Genomic DNA, 17,277 nt, shown 5'->3' with positions numbered 1-17,277 from the left:
TTATGCTCCACAGACCGTGTGATAAGTTTTGATAATACGCTCTGTACATAAAAGGAAAGACGTAGGAGGCAGATAGGTTCGCTTGAGAATTTGATATTCGACAAGAGTTCAGGATTTTGAAAGATGACCGACTACACGTTGTAAACAGGGGTTGTTCTTTTGAAGTGTTCCTCTTATTAAGTGATTCGATAATTGGACGAGAATTGAGAATGAAATTTCAAGGACGCGTCACGTTTATTAGTCTTATTTCGTTACATGAGAGAGAAGAACGATATAACGTAGGGAGAAGGAGAAAGAGAGCTATACATTCCAACGTGACGGGAGTGGAGCAAAAGAGAGCGACGTATACATAACTATACAAAGCTATGGAATAAGATACACGCGTTGTAGATGTACACGCCAGACGCTATATATGAACAACTGAGGTACCATGCGTTGTGTAAGTAATTTTTATTGTGCAAAGGCGTGATAGTTAGTTAGTTAATATTACGAAAATATGTCTTTTTTTTAAACAAATAAAGTACATAAAGTACATAGTACATAAATAAAGTACAAGAATAAGAAATATAATCGATTTAAAATCTTTCAAAAATGATTTACAAAAACACATAAGGCAAACTCCCGTTTGATTACCATTTATTATTTCTTTTTTTTACTTCTTATTTATGTGTACAAACCCTGTAAGTTTATTTTTACTTCTTATTTATATGTACAAACCCTGTAAGCGAACTCCCTCTCTAAACACGAGCAGTCTGCTCTCTTAGTGAGGTAGCACATTAAAAAAAACTATGTATATGTAACTATGTTGATTATTTTGCCATACAATGTATCTTTGATTAAAAAATTTATAAATAAAAAAAATTAAAAAAAACATATTTTTGTTTTTATAAAATATTTTGTTCAGTGTCCCGGATAATCCGCTTCCCGGTTAACCCGACCCCGGAAAATCGGGAGTGTTCTGTAATAATTTTGGTTGGCGCTTGCGTAAGTGTACGTTCATCGTGAAATGTTCAGATTTACTTTCAAAATCATAAGAGACAGCACAGTATGTACAGAATCGCCCGATGGAATGCCGGATTCCATATATGGGAGCATACTATGGGAACAGTAAACTGAAAGTAGTCGATATACGTCTCAGCGTCTGCTGTAAGAGTCTCAGGTTGTTGAACCAACAAAAAAGTAAAATTCAACAAAATATAATATAATTAAAAATAAAAACACATAAAAATTTACAATAATAATCATATCGACACATTACCGGGCAAAAGATCGCATACCCCAAAATTACAATTCACACAAATGAGATTTTTTTAATATTACGAGCTGATTTAGAGCCATTTTAGTTCAATTAAAAGCTATATTATTTTTTGACATCTCATCAAAGATGAAGAAGAATATGGAAGTCTGGGCATTTACGGGCCTGACGACCGTCATAGGCCGGTTTAAACCACTTAAGTGATCACTTTACACACGTGTAACATTCACCAATACTACCCATTATTGACAACCACACTACTCAAATTCTTGGAAGTTCTATATATATGAACCAATTTTAAAAATTATTCTTGAATCACTAGAACTTCACTAGAGACATCTATTGGTGAGATGTAAGATGTAAAAATAACTCCTGTAATTTGGAGATAATCCAGATTTTGTGAACAAGTATTTGGACACACTCAAAATGATGTATATTAAAAGCTTTTTACATTTTCATTGCACATATCGGCTGGTAGAGGAAGGTTTTAGACAAGTTATTTTTATATTGCTTCTAATATTTTCGGTTTATAACCGTTATTGCATGCAATTGGTTCGATCATTTTAATTTCTCGGATGAATTCATTAGTTTTCAATGGGGTTTTTAGTGATCAATGGATCTATCTATTAGATAGATCCATAAATCACTAAAAATCCCATTAAAAACTAATGAATTCATCCGAGAAATTAACACGATCAAACAAATTGCTTGCAATAACGGTTATAAACCAAAAATAGTAAACAATACGGCTGTCGAAATTTTAAACACAGTAAGGGACATTTTTTTGTAGTACGTTTTTTTGCATTTTTGGACTAAGTAGAATCTACTTAGTCCAAAAATGCAAAAAAAAAACGTACTACAAAAAAAATGTCGCGTGAAAATGAAAATAATTAAAATTAAACGTTTTTCTACCCGTTCACAAGGGATGAAAAAGTGGATAAGGATATTGAGAGAAGAGTGAATGCAGATAATAGAATAAATGGTGCTTTGAACAGAGTGATTGCAAATAAAAATATGTCCATGGAAGCCAAGCTAGCGGTTCACAACGGCGTGCTTGTACCGACACTAATGTATGGAAACGAAACATGGAACTGGCAAAGGAAGGATGAAAGCAGAGTGAACGCTGTTGAAATGCGTTCCCTCAGACGAATGTGTGGAAAAATCATTGTATGACAGAATTAAAAACGATGATAAAAGATAGGAATGTAAGGCTGAACAAGGAGTAATTGAAAAGTTTAGGAAGATTTCTTTGCGGTGGTATGGACATGTGAAGCGAATGGATAACGAGAGATGACTAAGAAAATATATGCGGCGAATGTGAGCGGGAAAATAGAACGAGGACGACCGAAAAAGACTTGGCACGATCAGATCAATCAGAACCTAAAATCTGGTGAAGTCAAAAGTCTGCGTAATCAGAGGGCATGTATGACTGGATGTATGTATGTGAAGGAGGCGAGGAGTGTATGTCAGGACAGAAGAGTGTGGCGTTACATTCTTTCTGCCTACCCCTGCGGGGAAACGGCGTGATGGTAATAGTAGTAGTAGTAGTTTTTCTACCCAGTCAATACGTGTAATGAAAATGTAAAAAGTAAGTGGAAAATAATCATTTACATAAATAAATTAAGAGTTTTGGTTTTTCCTTAAGAAACTCATACGATTAGCAGTGTCCTCGAACAAGGTAGGCTGAGTACGGGTATGCAGTCGCAAATGCCGTAGCAATAGCTTCTATTTTCCTTTTCTTACCTACAATTCCTCAATTACATTAACCATGTGAAGTCCTTCACCCTGAGCTGCTTCAGCTTCTGCTGAGCTGAACTTATAGCGTTTACAATATACGTACTTCTTTAAAAGCCATTTCACTATTCATTTTACGGTATGATTTGCTATGTTTTGTTTTCGGATTTCTCGAGATTTATACATATCGCTCACTCCTTCAAGAACGTCATAAATCAAAATTCGTCAATTTTCAGTTGGGCATGTTTTCGGAATGCCCAGAAAATTTACTATATCCCAGCAAAAGCGGCATATTTTTAACTTAATATTTACCCGCCATAGGGCAGAAAGTGTTGTTTTTGCATTTTGAAGAAAAGATATTGTTTAATTATTTTTCAAAATAAACTAAATATTTTTCAAATGGAGAAAAAACCTTCAGGTTTTACTTAAAAAGATCTGTTGCACAGTAAAAAGTTCAGTAAGTGGCTTGATATTTATTTTTAATACATTGTATCATATTTTTAAACTTTAAAAACATTATCCTGAAAAATCGAGTTTTTTGATTTATGACGTTCTTGAAAGGAGTGAGCAATATGTTTAGTTTCATAATTCAAATCCTGATTAATCAATGGTTTTGAAAGTTACATTATTAAGTATACTTACTAGATGTGAAATACCACGGCGACATTCCATTCCAATAATTACACTCACAAATATATACATAATTCATCAAAGTTATGAAAAAATATAAATAAAACACGACACGACACATTATACGAGTGTATAATTTAAATTTTTACTTTAATTGAATACGAAATGACGTAATAAAATGAAAAAATGCTACGAGGAACATAGTTATTGATCGTAAAGCAGTATTTTGTAATATATAAATATTTTTGAACGTTTCAAAAAAATTTATCAACAATATTTATCAATTAAAACTTTGATTTATTATTATGTTAAAACTGCTAGTGTACACATCGATTCACCATTACAGTTCAATATTAATATGGTTTTCTGTGTTCAAATTGTCATCAAAAGTGTATTATTTTGAGATGAACTTTGCGCAGGTATTTTCTATCCAATGAAAAAGACAGAAGCAACACGGAAGAAAGATAACCGAGGACTGACATCCGACACATCTCGTATCGATGGACCAAGGAACAACTTTTTTCCAGAAACCGGTCGCTAGTGGCTTTGCCTTATTGCAGATTCACGCACGTGCCCCAACAAAAGTTATTCCAACAATTTATATTAATTTTACCTGTTCTCAGAAAACTCACCCTTCTTTGTACCATTGTGCGAAACTGGTTATATCAATATCTAGTCACATTATTTTTTGACATCTCATCTTCTTCATCTATGTTGAGATGTCAAAAATTATGTGATAAATAACTCTCCAAATACTTGTTTACAAATCTGGGTGTCTCCACTGAGGAATTATATTACATTTTTGACATCTGAACATAGATGAAGGATATGGATGTCTAGGTATTTACAGAACTTACGACCTGTCAAGGCTTGTTAAGTGATCACTTTACACACGTGTAACATTTATCATTGTCAATCATGGGTAGGATGCTACACTCGCCTCATAAATTTGTTTTACTATTGTTATGTTTAATTTTCGTAAGATACATTTAAAAAAATATATTGATCGATAAACGTAAGCATTTAAAAGAAAGAAGTGTGTTTAAAAAGTGTCACTGCCCGTGGTTAGTGCCGCGGACTCTCAAGTCAGAGTTTTTCGGTTGCCCACTCTAATATAATTTGATACCTGTTTCTCGGTTGCCCACTCTAGTATAATTTGATACCTGTTTCTCGGGAGCCCACTCTAATATAATTTGATACCTATTTCTAATAATTACTCGCTTAGGCTCACAGAAATAGTATGAAATTGAAATATTTGTGTAAATAATAAATAAAATAAAAAAAAAAAACAAATATTTCTCTTTATATAAAAAAAAGTAGAACAGAAAAAACAAATAAGGTTATAGATATTTTAGGCAATGATTTAAAACTTCATTTTTTACTATAGTTAGTAAATGATAACCCAATAGATACGTACGTACTTGTTTCGCTTCGATGACTGACATTTGACTTTAAACGTATATTTTTAACTAGGCTGAAAGATGTAAATGCTATAAAAAATATGGAATATGGTCTAGTTTTATATTAGTTCCTTATCTCCACAGATTTAGGACGAAAGTATTATATTTTCGTGTACAAATTTAAAAAAGTAAAGAAAAAACTTTTTATTCTCAACATTTTGTGAATACTACATTCTGGTCGAATTATAAGATGCATACAAAATTGAAATCATGTTTTCAGAAGTTTTACAGTATGTAAAATAAAAATATGATCTTGAATACATCCAAGTAAAAGGGTCTCTGCTGAGTAAAATGCTTTCTCGATCCAATACAGATGGTTGTTGTAACCTCATATCGCTCACTCCTTTCAAGAAAAATATCATAAATTGTCATAAATCAAAAATCGTCAATTTTCAGTTGTGCATGTTTTCGGAATGCCCAGAAAATGTACTATACCCCAGCAAAAGAGGCATATTTTTAACTTAATATTTACCCGCTACAGGGCAAAAAGTGTTGTTTTTGCATTTCGAAGAAAAGATATTGTTTAATTATTTTTTTTAAATATACTAAATATTTTTCAAATGGAGAAAAAAACCTTCAGATTTTACCTGAAAAGATCTGTTGCACAGTAAAAAAGTTCAATAAGTGGCTTGATATTTATTTTTAATACATTTTTTTATATTTTTTAACTTTGAAAACGTTCTCCTGAAAGATCAAGTTTTTTGATTTATGACGTTCTTGAAAGGAGGAGAGGACCGTATCTTGCACAGGTCCGTACCTTGGTCCATCGGTTCCGGTCGGCCATCTACGTAAATATTCACAAATCTTTTTTAATGTCAGAACGTAAAAAAGATTTGTGAATATTTACGTGTCTTTTAGCCATTGCATTATATTGTAATTGTGGCGCAGAGAGGCTACTAATATTTTTGTTATAATTAAAAAACCATTTTTGTGCATCAGAAGTAAAATTTTCAAGAAAGTCTCCGGTAATTTTTAAATTTAAGGTAAAGATTTTGTTGTTACTTATTTGCATGCATCTGTTTACTGATTATATTGGGTATTAAAAAAACATCTCATTATTCAAGAATAATATACCCTCAAAAACGTGACGTGAATTTAATTGTTTTACTGTATGTCCCGTACCTTGGGACATGAGCAAAGTATGTAATTTTAATTATGTTTTTTGTGTGAAATAAGGATGCCAAGGAGAAAAAATATGTTTTATATGGAATACAGTTGATACGCAGTGATTGGAGCCGTCAGTTTACGAGTTTATTAATCTCAAACGCCATTGAATTTTCTACTTAAAACAGCGTTTTTGTGTGGAAAAATAAGTTTTTCTTCGAAATAAATACATACATGGTTTTGAAAAGAAAATAGTTTTTGAAAGGTAAAGAGAAAAATATATTCTCAATATATGTATATTCTAGAAAAAATCTAATTTAAATGCATATTCTAAAAAAAATGTGTGCAGAGATACGTCTCGAATTGTATGCTTGCGTGTACCCCCTGAATATTTTGAAGTATATTGTAACTACTACTTTTTAAACATTAATGTACCTATTCATTTTAAGTTTGGGTAATAAACTTTTATTTTCCACAGCTTTTTAAATAATTATGACCTCGTGTATTTTTTTTTCTTGACCGAAGTAAATAAAAATTACCAAATCAGTGTTGTAATACAGTAGTAACAACTAGCAATATAAAGAGTTTCTTTGGTTGAAATGTGGATATTACTGAAGATCTGTAAATAGCATCAATACGAAAGTTCCTTGCCCTCAGCGGTCTCTTCACGAACTTATGTATCCCCTCACTAACGAAGATGAAAATACACTATGTCACTTCATTCTGTGCCCTCTCAATATATTCTATGGCCCTAAGTCCGGAAACAGACTAGCGGTTTGAAACGGTAAGGGAATTCTGCAATTTTATCATCAAGGCTTATAAAGAGTTCTTAGCACGCGGGTATTTTCGAAAACCTTGGCAGTACGCAGAACAAATCCTAACGTTCTCAACGCATTCCATTGCTTCTATGTGATCATGTATTACGTAGGACATTTCGTATGAAGACATTTAAATACTGAAACATTTCTTCTTCTTCTCCGTCTTGGTCATCATTACTGAGGGTTGTGACCCTTGTGGAAACAATGACTCTTCTCCAGTTGTCCCTTGACTGCGCCGCACGTAGCGCTCCAACTACCTAGGTGCCTGATGCTGTCTTAACTTGAGCAGTCCATCGTGTGGGGATCTTCATCTCCCTCTCTTCGCCTCCAGGTTACCGATCACAACCAGTCGTTCCAGACTATCCTCATTGTCACGCGCAACGTATCCAAAGAACTGAAGAATCCATCGTGTATAGACATTGGCCAGAGCCAAGCCATCCAAGTTAGACGAATAGACTCGTTGGTGAGTCTAGCTATCTGCTAATGGAAATAGAGTTTGTGCCACCAACACCACATTTCGAATTCGTCAATTTTTCTCCTTTTTCTGCTTTTATGGTCCATGTTCAGCAGCATAGATAAAAATGGAGTGGACCAAACTCCTGACATGTTTAAGCTATTTTACACTTTTTTCCGTATTTTAGAATTCGTCTTGCACGGACATTAGCTTGTCTCTGGCCAATGTCTGTACAAAACTAACTAACTAACTAACCATCACGCCGCTTCCCCGCAGGGGTAGGCAGAGAGAATTGAACGCCACACCACTCTGTCTTTGCAAACATTCTTCGCCTCTTCTACATTCATGCATCTCCTCATACATACCCGACGATTATTACGACTCCTGACCCGGCCGCTTTCAGGTATTTGACATACCTGATTGTGCCAAGTTTCCCTCGGTCTTCCTCCCCTTCTGCTGTCTGTACAATATCCTAAATTAAGTGTCACTCACCCTTGCACTCGTGCACATGGTGCTGGGTGGCCCGCCCCCAGGGCGCGTCGTTGAAGAGCTCTTTGCAGCGGTCGCAGTCCGGCCCCGCCGTGTTGTGCTCGCACTGGCAGACCCGCCGGCGCGAGCCGTTCTCGTACACGAAGTCGCACTTGGAGGCGTGCCCGTTGCACTTGCAGCGGGCGCCGACCGCCACGTCGGCGATGGCGTACCAGTACGACTGCAGCACCTGCTGGTCGCCGAACACCTCGTCTCCGAACGTGTTCAGACGGTCCAGGGTGATTCGGATGTCGGTCGCCGTTACCCACACCTAAATGTTACAAAGTTGTTAGTTGTTTATACTTATACATGGGTGGCCAACATTTTCAGCAGTCGGGCCAGATTTTAGAAATCACATTTCTTACCGGGCCGTAAAACAATTTTTTTATTGTTCAAGGCAAACATGAAATATATTGTTTTTTTAAAGAAGATATAACGTATTAATGAGATAAGAGTTTTTAATAATAATAAGAGAGAGGCAATACAATTTTTTTATTTTTTTTATTTGTGAGACATCTGATTTTGTTTGTAAGAACTGAGTGCATCAATGTTGATACGTTTACAATTGATGTTGTTGCTACACCCAAATAATTTTCCAAATGCTCATCAGTGATTCTTGTTCTCATTTGAGATTTAATATGCTTCATTCATGGCTACTGTATAACTAGCTTTTACATAGAATTTTGACTTTGCGTCGCTCTAGCACTCAGTTATAGCAGCTTGTATTCTTTTTTATCAATGAGTATTTAAAAGTAGATCGCAAAATGTTTGTTAACACGAATATACCATAGAAGAAATTGTCATATCATGTAATATGATAGTTCTATACATGGGATATGATCCGAACTACGCACGATGGAATGTTCTTTTGGTGGTTTTATATACATTTAAAGAAAAAATGTGTGAAATGTTCCGCGGGCCACATGCAGACACCCGCGGGCCGCGGGTTGGCCACCCTTGTACTTATACTTCTTAGATGATCGATAATTGTGGAGGTCCTCACCAAAACGTTACATTCCCATTATAAATGATTTTAAGTAATCAGGAATTCTAGCTTGTAAAATTATTACGTTTTAGTACGATTCAATGATTTCATATTGGTTTGACACAGGATTGGTCATGTTTTGTCGCAACTTAGATGTCGATAGAATACAATAAACAGAACAGATTTGCATTTAAAAGATTTTTTGTCCAATATTGGAAATGTAACTTTTGGGTGATGACCTCCACAATTATTCGATAAAAGAAAGTGAATTTGTATGTAACAGTTGCATAGGTTGTTTGGTATTCTTCCTTAGGACTTAGGGGTTTGAGGGTGGGTATAGAGCGCGGGAGATTGACCTATCAGTGAGGGTGGTTTACTTATGGGCCTGGGGTCCCCAAGGGTTACCAACTTTCCTACCGATATCACCCTGGGTATTAGAACATGGATCGTACACTAATTAGTTTTAACTTACATGCCCCGCTGACAATGATAGGGACTTTGAAAACATTAGTAGTCATTTACAGACAGCCGTGGCGTAGTTGAGTGGACTGCAAAACTGGCGGCGCGGGTTCAATTCCCGCCAATTACAGTATAAATTCAAGAAAGATTTCTTTTCAATTGGTCTGGGTGTTTGTGACGTATTTTTCACATTTGCCTTCCCTATGCTTACTATCCTGTCTACAGACAAGTCTTTAAAAAATTAAAGCTTTGCGGGTTATTCTTTGCGGAAAACTTTGTACGATTGATTAAAATAAGATACAAAAAAATAAAAGCTTTTGCTTTCATGGATGGATTCGAATGGAAACCAAGAGTTTCTATATCAGACCTGGGAATATGGCGGGAGCTCTCGTAATATTATACCAATTGAGGTTTTGATTCTTACCTGCAGTTCGGAGCTGGTGTCAAAGCTGTAGGCCGACGGCCTTCCCTCGAGAGTGGAGAAGGCCACGTTGCCTCCGCGGAGGGGAGAGATGTCCGAGTACTCGCTGGTGCATAGGGCACGCGTCTCGGCCCCGCGGGGCGCACTCGTGCTATCCGGAAGGACGTAAGTCTCGCGGCAGGTCGCGCTAGAAGAGAAGATCAATGTACAGGCACCCGTCCCAACGATTGGCGACAAGCGAGGTGTGTCAATTGGTGAGATAAGCCCACAAGATGGACCCCAAAAATGTTGAGTCCTTGGGAGAATAAAATAGGCGTCGGAAGACCCTAAATAAATGGTCCGATGACGTAGCCGCTGTGGGTGGTAGAAACTGGCTGCAAGCAGCAACCGACCGAAGGAAATGGAAAGATGTAGAAGAGATCTATATCCAGCAGTGGATTTTTAAGAATCTAGAAGGCTAGAGAAGAGCTAACACAGACCATACAACCGAAATATACTGCCGCTCATTGTATAAATAAAAACACAAATTCGTACAACCTTATAAAATAAAGCTATGACATCTTTTTCAACCACTTAAACTTTTGATAATTTTTCCCGTTGGAGAAAAGTACAAAAAATAAAAGTGATTAAAAACAACGTTTTAGTTTTATTTTATAAAGTTTTATAAAATATGCCACAAAGTATCTGCAAAAACATTCAAGAAATATAGGCAAATACGGCCAATAAAGCAAAAATGTACAAAAACACTAAGGCTTAATTTATATACCTGATTTGACGCATGTTATAAAATTAAACTCTAAACCCTTCATTGTAATATTAAATTTGTTAGTCGATGCGCATTTGTTTATCGCAAGCCCTATTCGCCAATCAAATTACAGTGAAGCCCAATTTATGTAGTATTTTACGAAAATGTAAGTTATTCAACATTATTATTATGATTGTTTAATTTTCGCTGGTATGAACAACGCAACGATGTACCTATGTATCATAAGTCGATAGGAAGGGCGCGGACACGTAGCGTAGTACATGAATCCAACTCTTATTTGGCCCAGCGCAATGGACCGACACGGTGAGCCCAATATTGTCTTGGCGTCTCATGCAAGACGGAAGATATCTTAAGTGGGGACGACAACGGAAGCGGTGATGCTGGCATCACCATACTGTTGTGTGGAAGCGAAACGCGGACTATCGGGCAGACAGAACGGGGTCGGCTGGAGGATGTGCTGCTACAGGCGCACGCTGGGGATCCATCGGTCGGAACATGTACTGAGCAGGGCTGGGGAGTCTAGATGCTTACTAAAAACACAACAGCGAGCCAAATGTATAGGCCAGGGGTTCCCAATCTTTTTCAGCCCGCGGCGCACTTCCAAGTTTAGTATTTAGTCATGGCGCCCTACTTTAGTAAGCTATTTGGAATAGATAATGTGACCAAATACATATGTATATATATTATAGTCGAAAGAAATGGGTACCTTCCTACAATAATAGTTGATTACAATAAGTTGGGTAGAAATATGCTAGCTCTCAAAATAGAAATTGTTGCTTTATAGGTACCCGTGAATATTTGTGTTTTCGGATAATGATAAGAGGATCGACTCGCGGCGCCCCTCTTGTCTTTCTACGGCGCACCAGGGCGCCGCGGCGCACACTTTGGGAAACCCTGGTATAGGACATAATATAAGACAACGAGCCTGCTTCTTACGATTGTAGAAGGCATGTGCGAAGGCACAAACTATAAACTCTTTTGCTCTACTCCCGTTGCGTCGGAATGTATAGCTCTCTTTCTCCTTCTCTCTAAGTTAAATCTTTCTTCTCTCTCATGTAACGAACAGTACCTAATAAACGTGACGCGCCCCTGAAATTTAACTCTCAATCCTCGTCTAATGATCGATTATCGAATCGCGTCCTAAAAGTTTTACTTCAAGTAAATGAATGTTACTTATTAATTTTTTTTACAAAAATGTTAGTAATATTAGTAATTTTATTATAAATATAAAAACAAGTACATCAGCAATGAATTAATTGTATAATGGAAAGCACATAAAAATATAAAATTTGGATGATCAAAATGTAACTTTGTAATTTAACCTTTTGGTTACCAAAATCCGGCTTTCGGTAGTCTAGCGAGAAATGCCAGATCCGTCGGATCTGACGTCATCATTTATAAATGTATCAGGTACATTTTAGACAGTTTGTTAGGGATTCTTAAGGGTGGGCAGTGCATTTGTTTATTCTTAAGTGTTTTTTTTAATAAGTTATAAATCGATATTTATAATTAAATGATCATTTACATCTCCCAATTAGTTGCAATATAACAAAAAGATACGTTTCAAAAATACTTAAAGAGAAACGATATAAACAAAGTGCACTAAACCAATTTTGTCCGCGAGTTGTCTAAAGCTGTGATATTCTTCAAATGAATACATTTTTATTTTAAATGTTAATTTTTAAATCAAACACTGTTTTTTGAGTCTACTAAGTTGTATTTTTTTTAAACGCATAAAAATGAATATTTTGACAATTGTTTCGCCTAGTTATGGCATTTTCAACACATTTTTACGTGTCAGAGTTAACCAATAACATGCAACAAATCTAAACAAATATAATATGTACATATATTGCATAACCATAAAAAAACAACTTAATGACACACACCCCTGCTCTATTCCTTTCAACACCGGATATCAATAATCAGGTCGGCAACTCGTTTGGTTTGCAGTGTTATGTGCACGTCGCAAAAAGGAGGTGGACCTTGAACGATCAGCATTTATTTGTTAGCCGATTTTTTATAACGTTGCATACATTTAGTTTGAAAACAGTTTTTTTTCAACCATGTCACAGAGTGTTAATATATACAGTGCAACCTCTTATAACGAGTTATTCGCAAAACGAGCGAAAAAGAAATGGAAATATTGCTCCCTTAACGAGCGAAATTCCGCATAAGTTTTAGAGAAAAAGCAAGTCCTTTATCGCGATATTCACTTGTGAGCCGGGACTTCCGCGCCAGTCAAAATTTAAAATGTTTTGCATAACGAATATGTCGCTCAACCAATAAGATTCTGGAACGAATTTTGCTCGTTATGAGAGGTTCCACTGTACATACAATATCGAACGCATTTGAATAATTTATAAACTTTAAATAAAAAAATTAATAACAACTTTGTTTTATAAAATGAAATAACTTTGTTATAACCACTTTTTTATTAATACAATTAAACCTACCGGTTTCAACAAGAACCGTGTCATCATCAGATTTTTATATTAATTCAAAAACATGATGACAAGGTTCTTGTTGAAACCGGTAGATTAAATTGTATTAATGAAAAATTGGTTATAACAAAGTTATTTAATTTTTATAAAGGTTATAAAATGTGTCACAAAGTATCTGCGGAAAACATTCAAGAAACTTTGTTTTAAGCACTTTTTTATTATTAGTACACTTTAACCTACCAGTTTCGACAAGAACCTTGTCATCATCAGGGTTTATTTAATTCTAAAACATTAAAATACTCAAAATTATATTCCCGTACCAAAAACTTCCAAACACTCCGTAAAAAATCCTAAAAAAAATTGGATTTTTTACGGGGTGTGTGGAAGTTTTGGTAAGGGAATATAATTAACTATGGGTATTTTAATGTTTTTAATGTTTTAGAATTTCATAAACCCTGATGATAAGGTTCTTGTCGAAACTGGTAGGTTAAAGTGTACTAATGATAAAAAAAAAGTGGTTAAAACAAAGTTGTTTAATGTTATAAAGTTTATAAAATGTGCCACAAAATATCTGCGAAAACATTCAAGAAATGAATAATTTATTTTTAAATCGCGGTATTTCTAGCATAATTCTGGTCCTGGTAGCTAAAGGTTTAAAATCAATGGACAAAATCAATTACAGTTCATTTTACAGCCATGCATTATGATTTTCTACGTCAATCATAAAATGAATATAGTTTCAATTAGGAAAATCGCAAGTGTTATATAGTATTTAAAGTTTCATTTTACCTGTAATACTGATAGGGCTCCCAATTGTCTTCTTCCTTTGTCCTTTTGTATATCGCAAAGCTCTCTGGCCGCGGTGAATAGAATACTATTCTCACGTAAGTTATGTCGAAAGCCTTTCCTGAAATAAATAAATTATGTTTACAAAAAGAACTGCGAGACTGACATCAAGGTCCGGAAGGTGTCCTATCTGGGGCGTGTGCTGAGAGGAGACAAGTACGAGATATTGCACCTAATAGAAGGTCGACGAGGTGAAGACAGAAGGCAGATCTCCCGGCTACGGAATATACGAGATTGGACGGGGATCAGAGCCGTCGAGGCAAGAACAATTACTCTTAAGTGATAGTCGACGTCAGGGAAACCTGACATGATACGCACGGAAGAAGAAGAAGAATATTTATAAATTCTCAAAAATAACGGACGCTTTATCTCTAACTAACTAACTAACTAACCATCACGCCGCTTCCCCGCAGGGGTAGGCAGAGAGAATAGAACGCCACAAGACTCTGTCCTTGTAAACATTATTCGCCTCTTCCACGTTCATGCATCTCCTCATACATACCCGCCGTTTGTTTCGACTCCTAACCTGACCGCTTTCAAGTATTTGGCATACTTGATCGTGTCAAGTTTTTCTCCGTCTTCCTCTGCTCCTTTTTTCAATTACATTCGCCTCATAAATTTGTTTTACCGTTCTTTCCTCACTCATTCGTTCTACATGTCCAAACCATCTCAACACACCGTTCTTAATTTTATCGATAATGCTTTTCTCAGCTTTGCATTCCTTCCTTATTTCACTATTCGAACATCTATCAATACATCGTTTTGTCGCACATTTTTCTGAGAGATCGCATTTCGACTGCATTCAGTCTACTTTAATCCTTCTTTTGCCAACTCCATGTTTCACTTCCATACATTTTTTCAATACGCTTTATCTCATCAAATCAAAACATAAAATCAGTCGAAAAATAAATTAAAAACGCAATAATAATTTTATTTAGTTCGCGAAACTAGACGTGTTTACATTAATAAACTCAAAATACAAATTAGATCTCTTTTTGAGTTTAATAATCTAAACACGACTAGTTTTGAGAACTACAGATGCTCAACACAAACTGGCAAGCAATAGTCATCGATCCTTCCTTTTTTCACACATCGTACATCGATTTGCCGCACATACGTCTGATAAATATTATCCTTGAAATATTTTTTTTTAAATGTGACGGTTCCTTCAATATAATAGACCAGACGGTCTCGGACTAAGAAATGTAAATTCTAAGAACTTAAGTCCCAAATGGTTCCGGGTGCTGAAGCTATGAAACGCAGACCATGTGCTGTTTGGGTCTTCAAAATATTCAACACATGTCTTGAGATTTGTATGTGTAGCATAGGCATGCATATGTTTGATAAGTTCGCTTTAGAGACACATAATGTGACAAATATTGCAAATATGCTCGCATTCGCATTGTGTGAATATTCGCTAAATCTAAGTTTTTATTCGCATTCAAAATATAATATATTTATATATAAATATTTATGTATATATATATATATATATATATGTATATATATGTATATATATATATATATATATATATATATATATATATATATATATATATACATTTATATATATATATATATATATATATATATATATATATAAATATATATGTATGTATATATATATATATATATATGAGAAATGGAAGGATACGGAAGAGTGAAGAGGCCTATATCCAGGATTGGAGAACAGAAGCTTAGACAAGAAGAAGATTTTAAGAGACTGTGTATTCAACCTGTAATGATTACGCTTTCCCGAATGAGTATAAACTGTGTCTACTCATGTGTAAATCAATACATAATATAGCTCCAGAGTATCTAAAAGAGCTGTGTATTCCAGACGTATTGGTTGACAGACATCTCACGCTTCGATTGGTTATCAGCTCGCAATCGGGGCAGTAAATTTGGCGACCATTTAACATCTAAATGTGTATTATAATACAATAGCTTATGTTTTAAATAACTTTAGATAATTAGCTTTCAGTTATAAATAAAGCTCAATTTCGTCCAATTATGAGGCAATGGTGAAATCATAATGAGTGTTTTGTAATTTTTTTTTTCTAACAGCCATCACACAACCATGATCTTTGCATAGAATACCTAATGTATAGCAAACGTTGTTTATTTCTACGTTCATTCTCTTTTTTTTCTTTTCATAGGCATCCACTCGTATTTTGAATCACTAATACATATTAATAACAAGTAAAGGATATAAGAGTAGATAGAGATAAGGGAAAAAAAAAGATATTTATTTTTAATCATAAAAATAAGTTTTACACGATCAAATGATTACTAATGCTTTCATAGTCCCTGTCACTGTCAGCGGGGCATGCAAGTTGATACTAACTACTGTTGACAATCCACCACGTACAATCGCGAGTGTCCTGTACATATTTCGTGCAGTTCAAACTGCGAATGGAAATCTCGTATTTAGGGTTGAAATGGAAAAAAGGTAAAAAAACGCGCTGAGTGTCAGAAATGAAGACTGAGGAGATCTGGCAAGAGTCTACGAGATAGAATAAGGAACACCAGGATAAGAGATGCGAGATCCAAGACGACGTTATGTGGGGCATACATGAAGGAATTGGTACGCGCATATGAGGAGAATAGAACCATCCAGACTCCCACACAAGGTAGACCACCAAAGAGATGGATTGACAGCTGGAAATCGTCATCGCAGGAAGCTAATCCCTCTTTAAAACAGACCAGAGGGTTTTTTTTTTGGTTTTGTTTTTTTAGATGGGAATTGCATTTATTATTTGTTCTGAGTACTTATTATTACAAAGTTTATAGATCATTAAGTGGATTTTGGTTTCTTCAAACTGATTTTTTTTAAATCTGTGTTGGGAACTGGAGAGAAAATCTAGAGTGGACCAATCAGGAACTTGTCAGCATTTGCTCATTGCTGGGAGGAAACCACGTTGCACTCCTCAGGAGAAGGCGGACTGTTGTCTGTCGTCAGCAAACCTTCCGTTCCACTAGAAGAGGGTTTGGCATTTTGTTCCCGACCACAAGGTCTACACCAAGGGTGGCCAACCCGCGGCCCGCGGGCCGCATGCGGCCCGCTGGGTGTATTCTTGCGGCCCGCGGAGCATATCAGACATTTTTTCTTTAAGTGTACTTAAAACCACCAAAAGAACATTCTACCGTGCGAAGTTTCTATCATATCCCATATATGAAGTATCTAACTATCGTGACAATTTCTTCCATATACCAATATTCGTGTTAACAATCACGTCCCGTGCCAAAATTGTTTGATTTGAAGCATTTGGAAAACTGTTTGCATGAAGCAACAAGATCAATCGTTATCAACATTGATGCACTTAGTTCTGCCGAACAAAATCAGACTTCTCACTAAAATATATTTTATTTA

At 35.6% G+C, this 17,277-nt stretch overlaps 1 protein-coding gene across 2 annotated transcripts in view; it reads right to left on the bottom strand.

Annotated features, from left to right (window-relative positions):
• Window positions 1–17,277, bottom strand: part of LanB2 (laminin subunit gamma-1) — a 56,665-nt gene that overhangs the window by 26,526 nt on the left and 12,862 nt on the right. The window contains exons 3-5 of one of the 2 annotated variants that reach the window (XM_088260869.1): window positions 13,848–13,965; window positions 9,852–10,035; window positions 7,948–8,254 (exon numbers count right to left, since the gene is read on the bottom strand). In XM_088260869.1, the coding sequence (XP_088116995.1) occupies window positions 7,948–8,254; window positions 9,852–10,035; window positions 13,848–13,965 (609 nt within the window). Of the gene's footprint in view, window positions 1–3,631; window positions 4,060–7,947; window positions 8,255–9,851; window positions 10,036–13,847; window positions 13,966–17,277 lie in introns of those variants that run through there. The other variant, XM_088260870.1, reaches the window with a different exon arrangement.

Source organism: Brachycentrus maculatus, unplaced genomic scaffold, assembly GCF_059751285.1.
Source record: "Brachycentrus maculatus isolate JH-2025_06_01 unplaced genomic scaffold, ASM5975128v1 h1tg000144l, whole genome shotgun sequence".
Lineage (NCBI taxonomy): Eukaryota > Metazoa > Arthropoda > Insecta > Trichoptera > Brachycentridae > Brachycentrus > Brachycentrus maculatus.
Note: the sequence above shows the minus strand (reverse complement) of the source record. Positions and strands in the feature narration are given on the sequence as shown.